The sequence below is a fragment of the Grampus griseus genome (genome assembly GCF_964374135.1).
Source record: "Grampus griseus genome assembly, chromosome: 2".
Classification (NCBI taxonomy): domain Eukaryota; kingdom Metazoa; phylum Chordata; class Mammalia; order Artiodactyla; family Delphinidae; genus Grampus; species Grampus griseus.
This window is the reverse complement of record NC_139018.1, coordinates 131,985,364-132,000,729: the sequence shown is the minus strand read 5'-3', so window position 1 is coordinate 132,000,729 and position 15,366 is coordinate 131,985,364. Positions and strand designations below refer to the sequence as shown.

Sequence of the window (15,366 nt, the reverse complement as noted above, 5' to 3'; positions counted from 1 at the left end):
TGTAACCTAAAATTTTTAAGTAATAGGTTATCCTGCCTGATGTCAGTGCTTCTGTAGTAAACAAGGCCATAGCCTTGATTCACAAAACAGATGATAAATTGTACTTTGAAACTCAAGGTGAACACAGCTGTTGGTAATGTTTAATGAGACCAACATACTTCACTCAGCTGCCTCTAGTCTTAGAACTCAGCTGTTTTGAGAAGAAAGCAATAAAAACCAAACAAAAACAATGCAGAGTTTGTTTCATAGGCTATAAAAAGGTAATCAAGTAGATAATAGGTAAACAGAAAAATAGGGAACTGAAATATTTTCTGATCAGAATTGTATTTCAGTACAAATGGCAATGCTTATCTTACCTATTGGGAGATCCACCAGTGAAGAGTAGGAAAGTATTTACTGTGTTCAGCGCATACACGGAGAAATGTTCTGGATAGCCTTGTTATAATTGATAGAATATTGTGGGGAAGCTTCCAGAATTGTACCACGGAGGGGCTCCTTCCGTGTATCAGTACTGAAACCATCACGGCCTCTATTTGCATAACGCACCTGCCAAAATTCAGCACTTAGTCAATGATCCTTCTCTTATATTCTTAGAATCAAAATGTGGGTTTCACACATCTTCCTCCCTACTAATTAAGCTTTCTGTATATTAATTTTGTTCTAAAAGAGTTCTTATATATTAACACCCTTCTCCTTAACGAATCTTCCAGTGGCAGGATGGGTTATTCTTTAGTCTTCCTCCAATTTATTCCTCCACCGTGTTAACACCACCAAGATGACCCTAGCCATTAAGTATTCTGACATAAAATAGGGGCGATAGAAGCTTAGGAGAGTTTTCTTTACCTCGTCATGCCAGCAGTGGCAAAAGAGCAAAGAGGACAGCATTGCAAGCCCACCTCCATATAGGATGATAGTAAGTGTTCTAACAACATAGCATAATAGGGTGTGGGTCTCAACAGCCCTTCTTTTGGTATAGCACAATCCCATCTTAATTTTTCATGTTCCTGTCATAATACGCTCTATGTCATGATGAGAAGCTGGGGAATTATCAGGAGGCAACGAAGGAACAAAACTGGAAATAACCATCTTTCCTCACAATTTGGAGTTACTGTTCTCCAGGGGTCTTTTTATCATTGCGATTTTTTGTTACTTTTTGCCATACAAAACCCACCCATAAAACACAAAAATTTTCCAAATATATCGGGATTTTTTTGACTTCTTGGCTGTAAGATTGTCACTTGGACCCTTTCTCTGTTTCCAATGTGAGTAAGACAACTACCAAGTTAACAGAATCTTGTAATTAGAGAATCTTTATCAGAGGAATGGAAAAGACTATGTTTTCAAACAAAAAATATGGGTTATGGGGAAGTAGTCTTATGTGATAAATAAGCATGTCAGGAGCCATAACAGTGCCTGATCCAGGAGAACAAAGACATTTAATTGAAGAACTCCATACTTCTTTTCAGGGAGCCCAGTGTAGTTTTCCAAATGCTTTTTGAGTTTGTCTTAATTTAAGAAAAGTCACCTTGGTGGGTAGATCTAGTGATCTACAAGAAATGTTAATTGAGCAGCTACTACAGATCTGACACACCTACCTGTAGGGAGCTTGTGATCACTTCACTCTTCCTTCTCTAGGGGGCAGTGAGTATCATTGATGTGAATGAGGACCTTGCTCAAAATTGGGTGGCATTTTTAGTTGAGTGGTTCCTTGGCAATGCCATTAGGAGGAGCTCTCTGTTCCACACGCAGGGTTGCTCTCCCATGACTGGTAAAGTTCTCCATTCATTCATTAAGTACACGATCCCTTTCCAAGAGACTGAAACTCATGCTTTGGGTAAATTAATCTTCAGCTCAATAATTTATTCACTGAAAATGAAAATTATTCCCCATTTTATTTGCTCTTTATTTTTATGGTAGCTGCCTTTCATTTTAATCCCCATGTATTATGGTATAGAAGATGTATAGAAACAGATGTGTACCAGCCTTGGGTCCACTTAAGCCTCCAGCTTCTCATGGGTATTTTGAGAGTTAAATTAAAACCTAAATGAGCATACCTGACACATATTACATGCTCAATAAATGCTATTCCCATTCTTTATTAAATTTATTTTTTTAGAGTAGAGTTGACCTGGGGAATTTCACAGGTTATTGTCTTCTTGGTATTTTGTTTATGATTTCTCTAATTTTAAATAATGTTGGAAATATCAGCATTGCTAATCGCTTTTAGCTTCTCAACCATTTTTAGAAATCTATAGTTACCACTCTATGATGTTTGTTTCTTTTTGTTTCTGTTTCTATTGCCTGATAAAAGTGAAGGAAAAACATGCTTCATGGTAGGAAAATTCTCTTACTTAAACCAGTTTAGTGCTTGTATTCACATTTTGATAATATGGATAATAGTTTTATCGATATAAAATGCTTTTATGAGCTCAATTTTTTGTTGTATATAAAAGTGCTGTTTTGAGAAACTGTTGACCAAAATATTGCAGTTACATACCATATTATAGTGTAGAGATATTCCAGCCATATGCTGTAATACTGACGTTTGAGTAGTTTCTGTAAATTATAACACTAGCTTTGTTTTCTGTTGTTTTGGGTTTTCTTGAAACATAAGACTGCTTGTATCAAAAGAGAAATAAAATAGTTCTATGGTTGTTGTTCATTGGGAATTTTAAGTCACATGTCCATTTTCTAGTTTGTTTTCATTGTCTGCTGTTTGAAGCTATATTCATAGCAATATGTCCCCTCTTAAAGATGCCCCCTTTTCAAAGGGTTGACTGTAATTGAATTTCTAGGAAGCTCAACCATAGTTATTCAGTGCTCTTAATTTTCATGAGAACCTCAGGGCTAGATGAGCCCAAGTCAAGAACAACTTTTTAAAAACACGTAAAAAACGATACAAATCTGCCCCGGCAGGCCATCTGCTTTAGCGGTCAGCCAAGGAACATGAACTCTAGTTGATGTAAAGTTTGGGAGTTTATCGAAGACTTAGCAGTTTGTAGCTTACCTGGTACCTTGTGAGTGAATGAGTTCAGTTCATTGATTAACAACTGATCTTACTGGCTGGCTTCTTAGTACGCTCTTCATTTACTCAGCCAGTATACCTCCTCTGTGTGTGAGCCTGTGGTGGGTCCTGGTGACATGGTGGGGGAGAGGAATTGGTCCCTGCCTTCACATGGAATGACTGCTAACCCAGTGGCATCTAATGACAATGATACTGTCAAGGTCAAGAACAGGCGTCCAGGTTCATTAAAGGGACACCTGACTGGTGTTCCTGCAGGAAGTGATGTTTTAGCTGAGGTGTCAGGGATAAGGAGGGATTAGCACAGTAGAGCTGAAGGAAAAGAAGTTTTCAAATGAGGGAACAGCATGTTCCAAAGCCTGCAGGGCTTTCCCAAGACATGCAGAAAAGCAAGTGAAACTGGAGAACAGAGCAAGGAGACCCTTAGGGGCAAGGAGGCTATTGTTATTAGGCGGGACCGGATTATATAGGAACATGGGGTCCAGGTGAAGAAATTAGAGACATTTTTAAGTAGGGAACTGATATGATCCGATATGAACTTAAATACAAGTTTATTCTGGTGGCTGCAAAGAGCAGGGATTTTGGGGGTGCAAGACTGAAAATGGGGAGATGTTAGGCAGATTCAGTGGATGATGGTGCTTTATGGAGCTTGAGCGGTGACAGGGGAATGGAATTAGGAGAAGGAAAAATTCTCATGTCATCAGTTGTTTGTGCTAGAATATTATTACAACATCAGAAATGTAGTTAAAAAACATTTCAGCAATAGTGTCCTCTTCCTTTGCAGACCTCACAGTCCTAAGTGAGACCTGTCTGTCCCCAGCTCTGGATGTCTGCCGCGGTGAAGCGATCCGTCCTCATCTGCAGGATGCCCCCGAGGCCATTGTTTGGATTAAAGATGCTTGCAACCCACTCAGGAAGGCAGGAGATACTTGAAAGTTAGGTCCAGAAGGAATAGAGATCAGTGTTTTCTCTTTCTTTAAAATCCGTCTCACAGCCCAGCACAGTACTTTCCACATTTTAGGAAACCATAAATTATTTGTTGAAGGGAAGAGCAGGTACATCATACGGTGTGGCATTATGATGCCCAAACTAATGATCATAGGAGACTGAGTGGGGAGCTCCCTGGAGTTTAAGGTGGCAGAGAAAGTTCCATGCTGATGATGCATCTTGAACTAGGCCTCGGAGGTTAGTTGGTCCTGTTTTTTTTTGTTTGTTTTTTTTTGTTTTGGAGAGGAGCAGGGCTTGAAAGAGCATTGCAGGGAGAAGCCATTCCACACGCAGAGTTAGGAAGCATGACTGAGCCCCGTACCTCTGTGTGCTGGTCAGGGGTGGGGCACAGACACGCCAACTTGATAAAGGTTAGGAAATAGGAGATAGATCAGGATGGATGGTGTGGGATAAGTTGTCAGAGAACACAGATTTTCAGGATGAACACTAGAATTGGCTCCAATATGCAAAAGTAAGGTTTATCAACAGATGGTTGGGGGCAAGAATTGAAGGGAGAGATTTTGGAAATGAAGTCTGGAGTGGCTGTTGTCACCACTCCCACATCCGCCCCTAGCCTGAGCTATAATGCTCCACAGTTAGCTTCAGGAATTACCTTCCTCTAGAAAGTCTTGCCCCTTGTGTTGACAGTCTTTGGTGGCTCCTGGCTGCTTGATAAGTAAAAAGAAATAAATTTTTTAAAAACGGCACCAGTCATGGCCTTCCAGGCTTCCAGCCAGTCTCTTCCTTTATCCACCCATATCTTACATTTCCTGATCACCACTCTTTAGCTGTATATATGCATATATATGTATCTATATCTGTATCTGTCTATCTATTATCTATCTATCCATCTACTTAATGAATGTTAGGCTCCGATCTGTCCCTATCTCCTCAGCAAGGACCTACCCATTTCTTTTAACCGACTCAGTCTCCTCCTAAACCTTGCTTAGAATTCACCTCCACTGTGAAATCTTTCTGGACTTTAACCAACCAACTTAAATGTCTCTGAACTTTGGTTTCCTCATCTGCAAAATGGCACAGACATACCTTACCTCATAGAATGGACGTGAAGATTAAAGGAGAACCTGCATGAAGCATCGTTTTTTGCACAGAGCGGGAGGAGCCTGGCTCCCTCCAGCCAACACCCATCAGCAGAGCCCAAAGTCCCCTGCTGCCTTCTGTCACTGGGCCAGGACACTCTTCACAGGGCATGAGAGGGGCATGCATACCTTGGTTGTGCCTGCAATGGGATACAGGGCTAAATACAGAACAGAGATGTACAGGTGTGCAGTGGAAAAGGGGCAAGGAAAATATACAGTTGGAGATCACAGAGGGGAACAGCTTAGTCCTCTGGCAGAGGGTGTGAGCGAAGTTTTCACTGGAAAGGTGACATTTGCTGAAAAGCATAATTATTATGAGAGTTCCTTGAAGGTAATGACTTGGTGGTCTGTGTACATTGGGGCCGGCCTGGTTCAGTGCCAAGAGCAGAATGGGCGCTTAATAAATATTTGTTGGATGAATGATTTGACCTCTAAAATACTTTTATTGCTTGTCATTCAACTTCTGTAACTAATATAAAGGTAAAATTATTTAAGCGAGGAACCTCCACTTGCCATTCAAGGAATACAAATGAATTTTAACGTGCTGTTCAAAAATAGCAAAGGCTATTGAGAGCAAGGCGCTGAAACACCACCCCACTGTGAATCGGAATCACCAGTGGTGTAGCCGTGTCAAGGTGACACGGCATCTGGATGTAGAAGAGGTCATCTAGATGTTTTACCTGTGAAAACAGGTGGAGCAAAGAGCAAAAGTGCAGACCCAAGTGTATATATGTCACTTTGTCTGGTACTGTTTGCTTGGTACTCTTGGGAAACATTTGTGATGGGAGATCGTTTTATCATGATTGAATAAAAATACTCATTATTTAAATTTTTTTTGAAAGTCCCTGTCTATCTGGAATCTTTGAAGGGCAAGAAATCAGTCCTAAAGTGTATATACATTACTCTATAAATGTGTTAATGTCTTCGCTTCTTCTTCCTCCTCTCTGCCTGTTTATACTGTCATATTAATAAATGCAGCATTTTAATGAGCTTTGACGGAATTATCTTCAGAGAGTCGGCGGAGTGTGTTCCTTGGAGACACACAACTGAAGTTCCCAGTTCCTGGAAGGAAGGCTGTTCCTTATTAGCTGGGATAGCGGAAGAGTGTGCTGGAGAGGGGTGGGGTAGGCAGGGATCAGCCCACCTGTGCAGGCACAGGCCCGGACCCTCTCCACATCCCTGTGGAGGAGCCCCCGGGCTTTCATTACAAGCGTCAGACGGTTCCCCCCGAGCAAGTGCTGGTGGGATGGCATGTCATTGTCTCTGGAGGAGCAGCCCTGACACCTCCCAACAGTCTGACAAACGGTTAAGTAGTGGTTTCAGCTTGGGTTGAGGATGAGAACATGTGTGTTCTTTCATGTTCATGTTCTTTTCATGTTACTCGAGAGATGTCATGACCTTTTGCACTGTCACCCAACCCCTACCCTGTGCCCCGTGAAACACAGTCCCAGACGTACACTGCCTTTTTAAAAAAATTGAAGTGTAGTGAATATAGTGTTGAGTTAGTTTCAAGCGCACAGCGGAGTGATTCAGTTATACACACATGAATCAGATTCTTTTCCATTATAGGTTATTATGAGCTATGGAATATAGTTCCTGTGCTATCCAGTAGGTCCCTGTTGTTTATCTGTTTTATATAGTAGTGTGTTAATCCCAACTTCCGAATTTATCTCCCCACCTCCATCCCCTTTGGTAACCGTGTAAGTAACCGAAGTTTTCTATGTCGGTGAGTCTATTTATATGTGGCAAATAAGTTCATTTGTATCCAATTCTTTTGAACCAGCTTTACAACAAATGCTAAAGGAATTTATCTAGGCAGAAAAGAAAAGGCCACAACTAGAAACAAAATTACAAAATGTATCCTTTTTTTTTTTAGATTCCGTAAGTAAGTGATATCATGTGATATTTGTCTTTCTCTGTCTGACTCAGTTCACTTAGTATGATTATCTCTAGGTCCATCCATGTTGCTGCAAATGGCATTTTTTCACTTTTTGATGACTGAGTAAAATGTCTTAAAGAAGCAAGACTCTTTACAGATGCAGATGGATTTGTGTGTGTGTTTGATTTGGGCTGCCCAACATCTGAAACCCCTTCTAGGTTTGGGGTGCTTCTCATCGAATGTTTTGGGGAAGGGCTCAGAGCCACTTTCATGTGGTGGAAAGCCAATATGTACTCCCTTTCTGAGCCCTGGAAGTTAGGGCACGAGGATTTGCTAGGCAGGGGCGATCCCTTTACATCTACATCAAGTGAGGCAAAGAAGCGGGAGTGGAGAATTCATATTAGAAGCAGCTACATTTAGGGGCTGGGGTCGGAAGTGTCGGTGGGGCCAGTTTTCCTGGGAAGCAGAGGCCATGCCAGACTTTTCCTGGGGTGAGAGATTGACTGAGATTCTGTGCCTCAGCATTCTTTGGTCTCCAGTGATTTTTCCAGCCTGATTCTCCAATCTGTGGTCTGATCCTGAGAGCTGCTTGCTATTATTTTAATAAATTCCTTTTCTGCTAAATTTAGACAGGGATCATTTCCATTATTTGTAAGTGACGACCCCAACACATTCATCTGTGTCCATGGCTCGATCACTGTCTGCTGGCCACTGAGATAATAGCCTTGACTTAAAAGCTTTGGCCAGGCATCTAAGTGTCCAGGCCACTAGTCAGCTGAATGGAATCTCCTGTTTAACACTGACTCTTAGCCATGCAGCTGCTCTTCTTTTCTTCCTTTTTTGAAATATCATCTTCATGCTGGCTCCTGCACATGTGTCTCTCTAATGACTTGCAGTACTTCAGAGCTCCCGGTTATTAAGTGAATTAGATGTAGGTTCAGTGACCTGAATGGTAGGCCAGTAGGTCAAGTGGCCTGAGCACTGTCTGAGTTAGGCCCTGGTCTGGGATTCCTTGGCCATTTGTTGGAGGCATGTCTGTCCTTTTGCTCCCAATTAATTTAGTACACACCACTTTGTAAAGTGCCAGTGTGCGCAGAGGTAGGCCGTGTGTTCATGTCCTGCGAACGTTAAAGACCCGGACGGTTTCAACTCTGGATCCCTCTGCCAATCCCAACAGAAGGGGAGAGACTTCTTATGCGGTAGCTTTCTGTGTGCCCCTTTGGATTCAGGATTTTTTAATCTTTTTATTTTTTTCTTTTGGAGGCTGTGTGAGGTAGGGTGGAAGAAGAGGAGGTGAGATGGGAGAAGTAAAGGTTAAGCTTCATTATCTTTTAAGATAAAAACTTTGAACTTAACCTGATGAAATTAGACTTCTACATGTGTCTGAGCACCAAAAATGTCCCATGTGTATTCTCACCATTTACTAAATATATAAGATCATATGTGTGTGTGGCCACTCACTCCAGAGCAGAGTTTTAACTCCTAAACAGCCATGGTTACACTTTTTCTCATTTCTCTTATCACCTCGTAGAAACATGTAAGTTATCATAGACTTCCAGTTGTAGACGAGTAATTATATCCATTCAGGGCCTTCCCTGGTGGTCCAGTGGTAAAGAAGCCGCCTTCCAATACAGGGGATGTGGGTTCGATCCCTGGTCGGGGAACTAGGATCCCACATGCCGCGAGGCAACTAAGCCCGCGCGCCACAACTACTGAGCTCGGGTGGCTCAACGAGAGAGCCCGTGTGCTGCAAACTATAGAGCCCCTGCACTCTGGAGCCTGAGTGCCACAACTAGAGGGAGAAAACCCGCACACCACAACTAGAGAGAAGCCTGCGTGCCACAGCAAAGAGCCTGTGCGCCGTGACTAGAGGGAGAAAACCCGCACACCGCAACTAGAGAGAAGCCCGCGTGCCACAGCGAAGAGCCTGCGTGCCGCAACAGAAGATCCCGCATGCCTCAACGAAGACCCCGCGTGCCGCAGCTAAGACACAATGTGGCCAAAACAAGAAAAAAAATTATATTGGCTCAAAGAGAATTTAGGAAGGAAAGAGAGATGTGCTTCTGTTTTGAAACAAAACACAAACTTGGACTCTCTAACATGTCACATTGACACCTGCTCTTGTGAAACCAGTGTTGCCATTGCTCTCAAGGCTGCATCTGGGTTGTGTGTCAGTCCCAGTCCAATAAGTGTGCTGACACCTATATGTCTGTCCACCTCCCCAATTCCCACACAGGGCTTACACGGCTTGCTAAAAAGAGAGGCTCACGTTCAATCTTTTGACAAGCACAATTTTTTTTTTAATTGAAGTGTAGTTGATTTACAGTGCTGTGTTAATTTCTGCTGTACAGCAAAGTGATGGTTATACATATATATATATACACATTCTTTTTCATATTCTTTTTCATTATGGTTTATCACAGGGTATTGAATATACAGTAGGACTTTGTTGTTTATCCATTCTATATCTAATAGTTTGCATCTGCTAACCCCAAACTCCCAATCCATCCCTCCCTCACATCCCCTCCCCCTTGGCAACCACAAGTCTGTTCTCTATCAGCAAGCCCAATTTTATTGTTAAAATATGTGGAATCTAAAAAATGATACAAATGAACTTATTTACAAAACAGAAACAGACTCATAGATTTAGAAAACAAATTTACAGTTACCAAAGGGGAAAGGTGGGGTGAGGGATAAATTAGGAGTTTGGGATTAACATATACACACTACTATACATAAAATATACAATCAACAAGGACCTACTGTATAGTACAGGGAACTCTACTCAGTATTCTGTCATAACCTAAATGGGAAAAGAATCAGAAAAAGAATAGATATAGGTATATGTATAACTGAATCACTTTGCTGTACACCTGAAACTAACAGCATTGTAAATCAACTATACTGCAATATAAAATAAAAAATAATAATAATAATTGGAAAAAAAGTGCATGACTTTTGTTCACTTTGCCTCTGTCACTTTTGAGATTCACTTGCCTCTGACCAAGGAGATTCCTTTGTCTCTGACCCACGTCTGTGTTCTCTTTGCAGGGAAGAGCGATCCCTTTTGCTTGTTGGAGTTGGGAAATGACCGACTTCAGACACATACCATTTACAAAAACCTCAACCCTGAGTGGAACAAAGTTTTTACATTGTAAGTACTTTAGCCCCTGGAATATCAAAGAGCAGCTTTAACTCAGAGACCAATTATCCCTGATATGTTTGGGGTAGTCTGGGGCTCTTGAGTGGAACTTTCTGTCCATTTTTATGGGCAAAGAGTGAGTTTATTGTTTTTCTTTTTCTGAAAACCTTTTATGCTTTCATTTTATAGAGTATAGTGTTAATAATAGAAGAGACCATTTGGAACTGCAAGGGAGTGTTATAGGAGAGGCATTTGTAAAGTAGGTCTTTTAGTGACTAAATTAATCTGTGAGTAGAAGGAAGCTTCCATAAATCCAGACTACTTCATTCCTGGGTTAAAGGAAATTACAAATGTAGACCTGTCTTTAATTCAAGGAGCTTATATGGTACAACATTATTTTAATATCTGAAGGCTTGTATTCTGCCAGAGTCTTTTGGAACATATAGATTATCTGCAATTCCTCAAGGACTCCCAAAGTCCCCTTATATTCCAGATTCTCTGAATGACCTGCTCCGTAGTGATGTTCACTTTTCAGACTCAGGCATTTAGGAGGCTGGGTATATTCCTAGTTTGCTTTAGATTCCAAGGCGTCTGGCCATCAAAGGGGAGGCCCCTTTTTGAATTTGGGTGAAATGGTGGTACCCCGGCCTCACAACACTGAAAAAATGCTCTGTCTGTGCTTATAACTGAAAGAATATAGTTCGTATTGAATGGAATTGGTGGTTCCCAAGCAGAAACTTCCCAAGGATCTATGAGAAGAGGATTAACTGTGCTAAGCAGGTTTGCAAATTGCCATATGCAAGTCTCTGGTTTGGTCAACACCCTGCCAATGACCATGGCTCCGTGTTTCATCGTAGCCAATGTCTGGCTTCCGGTCAACGTAAAAACTGTTTATAAGGATGTAAATATGCATGAGACTTTTAGTACTCTGTGTTTCAACAATAGGATGCTTTCTAGGGATCTCGGCAAACAGTGATTTTGACCTTTTTTTTTTTTTTTTTGGGAATTCTTCATTAGTTTAAAGTAAAGTAAATCTGATTTTTGTTCTTCTCATTTGGAAGCTACTTTGAAATCAGTGTCCTCCTTATTCTGTCCCCTGTTCTCTTTCTTTATCCTGTTTCTTTAACAGTTCTGCCCTTGAGGACACATATACATGGAAAATGTCATAGTAAAAAAGTTGACTTTTTTTTCCATATGGATGTCTGAATCTTCTCTGATGGAAGGTTTGGGAATAGTCAGTTTGATTTAATTTTTGGAATTTAATTAAATGGTACTTTTATACTCTGAGGACATACAGATTTAATTAGTGAAACCGTGTTTTCAGATCTTCATGGAACAGACTTCACTTTTGTGTTTTTGTATCTAACGCATGGTGTGTTTCTTGTTTCAGTCCCGTTAAAGATATTCATGATGTTTTGGAAGTGACTGTGTTTGATGAAGATGGAGATAAACCCCCTGATTTTCTTGGGAAAGTTGCCATTCCCTTGCTGTCTGTAAGTTACCTTCGTTAATATACAGTGTGTGAGTCATTTTACAGTTGACAAGTTTCTATGGTCTAGAGTTGCTTTATCTTTGTCAATCTGGGGGCGGGGGGGAATCCTCCCAGCTATAGCAGGAAACAGCTGTTTTATTCCTTATCCTTCTCCAGTATTTTCAGTAGTTTCAGATGTAAAGTCACATAATTTTCTCTGTGTGTCAATTGCGTATTGATTTAACCAACCAAAACATTTTGACCGGTCTTTCAATCCACACTCAGTCTTTCCATCTTAAGATAGGAGTTTCTCTTTTGTTTCAGGGAATACATATCTATGACTGATTTTCCATTGGTGAATGAAAAACATCCATGTTTTTCTTCATTGCTTCCTTACTGCCCATTTCTTCAAAGATTACTTGCTGGTAACTGCATAGTTGTTCTCAATTCCACTAAAGACCATTTTCTCAAAAATTCTGTTTGTCTTTTTAGTAGTCCCGTTTGTTTTCAGTCCCCAAAAGTGCTTTGTGGGAGAAAGCAGAGAGCCTCTCTTGGAAAAAGAGTGCTGTTTTGGTAGTCCCCTTAAAAGGTAATGTGTCAGAGTGAGCTTAGAGCTGAATGAAAATAAAATACCCTATAAAATTCAGAGCATCATATAATGTCTTTACATGGGCAAAGGTAGAAAGCTGGGATCTGAATTCACCTATTAATTGGGCATTTATGTTTATGCCAAATGTACTCTTCTAGAGGAGAAAATTTCAGTTTTTCATCCAACCATTCATACAATGTGTGGTAGAGTTGTAACGGCGTTTATCAGTGAGGAAGGCTTTATTTCTTTCTTCCCAAAGACTTATTTTCCCAAAGCTCTTAGTGCATTTTTGTGGCTGGAGCAGTCTGTAATTTATCTATGAGATTAGACTAGCTCACATGGTGTTTACAGAGGGGGAAACATTGCACCTCTCAATATCTCTTATCTTTTTGATTGCTTGGTTAATTTCTCCCCAAGTTCTCATATCCCTGATGTTACTTGAAGAGCATGGTGGAGCAGCTGCTCCCTTGCAGAGCTGGCTGCTGCCGAATGTTCTGAGCCACCAGCAACAAGCCACGCCGGCTCTCAGAGAGGAGATGGTGATGTGGGATGTCCCTCCTTTTTTTTTTTATTACAACTTTGTCCGTTATTCCTAAAAGCATACATGTAACAAGAACATGGCGCACAATTTTAAAGAGGTCTAAAGGGACAAGGAACCAAAGCTCTCCATTAGAATTTAGTGTCCTTTCTCTCTAACATTTATTTTTTTTGGACATTTCTCCTCTTGTTTTATAGATAAATCCTTAGTAGCATATTTGATTCCTTGCTGGGTGAACGCCACTTCATATCTTTATTAACCTCCCTCTGTTTCGCATGTAAACATTTTGTGTGTTTGGTCTTCCTAGAATACCAACAAGTTGACTGACTTTCTTTCCTCCCTCCCAAGGAATGTACAATCGCTATACGCTGTGGAGTTAGATCTAAGAAATTACCTCTGGCTAAATCAGGTTTAGGTTTTCTCAACCTCAGCACTCCTGACATTGTTGGACGGATCATTCTCTGCTGCGGGGACTGTCCTATGCACTGTATGAAGTTTAGCAGCATCCCTGACCTCTACCCACTAGATGCCAGTAGCACCTATCCACCCATCACTGTTGTGATAACCAAAGATGTCTTGCAACATCGCCCAGTGCTCTGAAGGGGGCAGAGTCACTCCCGGTGGAGTGGAGAACCATTGACCTAAATTAATAGAGCTTTCAAACTATATCCTTCAAAATACAAGATAGAGTGATTTGTGAAAGACTTTGTTTCAATGCAAGCAAGCCCATTAGCCCCCTTAATTTTTCAGGTTGCCGATAAGCTGCCCCACAATCTAAGCATTCATTTGATAAATATTTATCAAGTGTTCAGTGTGTGCCAAGAATTGTTTTAGGTGGTAATGTTCTAACAATGATTGCAGTGAAGCTATGTCCTCTCCTGGAACTTATCTTTTGATTGCAGGAGGCAATATACAAACCAGAAAAAAAAAAAAAAAAAAAAAAGCAATGCACAGTAGGTTAGATGGTGAAAAGTGCTATGTAGAAAATGAAGCAGGGGGAGGGGCCTCCAAGAGGATGTGTGTGGGGAAGGGATGCAGTTTTCCGTGGTTCAGGCAGCGATTACCTCACTGGAAAGGGAACATTTGACTGAGAACTTAAGTAAGTAAGGAAAGGGAGAAAACCAGGAGGATATCTGGGGAAACTCTTCCAGGCAGGAAATCTTCAAGTTCAAAGGTTCCAAGGCCAGGCCTTGACTGTCAAATTCCAAAAATAGCAGAGCAATGTGGTTGGAATAGAGTGAGTAGAGAATAGCAAATGTGAGATAGGAAAGAATAGGGGATAGGGTGGCATGGAAGAGGACCTTGTAGGACGCTGACAACCTGAAAGTTAGAAGGACTTTGGCTCTTTCTTAGTGGTGATGGGAAACCACAGGGAGGTTTCTAGCCGGGGAGTGTTTGATTTGGTTTATACTGCTTGTTTCTAATATAAATGTAGCACGTGGAGAAACAAGCCCAGATCTGAAAGGTCTCCACTGTGTAAAGGCAGTGTGGCCTGAGCCATGTCTCCCCTTAGGGACTTTGAGGGCCCAGGGATGTTGAGCTGAATAAGACATTTCAGTAGTTGTTGTTCAGCATGGCTGTTTCAGTTCATATTTATTTCTGATGCTTTGACCAGTAGATTGGGAAAGTGATCAGATCTTACGTTAAGATCTGTGTGGGCTCTTCCCGATACACCCGCAACATACCTTCTCCAAATGAAATGATTCCCTACCTAAAGTGTAGATATAAATGTGATAGAAAAAAAGGCCATAACCCTCAGTATCTGTAACAGGCAAATTTTGTTTGTTATTTCATTGATCATTTGATTTTTTAAAAAAGTTATATTACTTATATCTATAGTATTTATATTTATAAATTTTGTTTATATTTATAATTATTTTAAAATAATTCTAACTTGTGATTTAGAGGGTATATTTTAAAATGTATTTAGATCTAGGTTTTTTCTTTATTTAATGTCTATTGAGCAATACTTACCTAGAGCCCTGTGCTGTGCACTTACCATCATTAATTCTATGACAGCCTAATGAGGCATGCTTTATTATTATGACCATCTACAAATGAGGAAACTGAGGCAAAGGAAGACCTGTAGCTGGTAAGTAGGGGAGGCTGGGTTTGAATTAGGCAGTCTCATATCAGAGCCATCCTAAGAGGATGCTGTGCTGCCATAGTGAGTAGCTGTTAAGTAAATATTGTGCCAAAAGCCATAACCAAGATCTGTTTTTTGCAGCCACTGGGCTCAGTGCAGTGGAGGTGGGGGGCAGGGGGGCAGGTGGGATACAGAGTTAAGTAAAGACTTGCATTTCATGGGAGATGCCTGTGAGATGACCGAAAATATTAGGTGCCCTATAAAAGGAAGAGGAAAATGCAAGGTGGGAGGGCTGAATTTAACTTTGGGAAGACTTTAGAAAGTGGGGAGTCTGAGCTGGCCAGGAAGGAGTATGGTGTTGATAGGGACTGCTGGGTGAGGTGAAGAATGAAGGCCATTCCAAGCAGAGGGGAAAGCATGAGCAGAGGAACAGCAGGGTAAAGGAGAGGCCACATTCTGGAAGCAAAGAGCAGCCTTGGTGCCTAGCTCTCAGTGTGAACAGGGAGGCTGGAGAGTGCAGCTCAGGAGGGGTGGAGAGAGTTTGGGGCCTGT

At 41.2% G+C, this 15,366-nt stretch overlaps 1 protein-coding gene across 5 annotated transcripts in view; it reads left to right on the top strand.

Annotated features, from left to right (window-relative positions):
- The window catches only part of MCTP2 (multiple C2 and transmembrane domain containing 2), a gene marked incomplete at both ends in the record, with an annotated part of 189,453 nt that overhangs the window by 78,516 nt on the left and 95,571 nt on the right, over positions 1 to 15,366 (top strand). For all 5 annotated transcript variants that reach the window (XM_082649196.1, XM_082649195.1, XM_082649194.1 and 2 more), the window contains 2 exons: positions 10,040 to 10,142; positions 11,521 to 11,623. In XM_082649196.1, the coding sequence (XP_082505322.1) occupies positions 10,040 to 10,142; positions 11,521 to 11,623 (206 nt within the window). The remainder of the gene's footprint in view (positions 1 to 10,039; positions 10,143 to 11,520; positions 11,624 to 15,366) is intronic.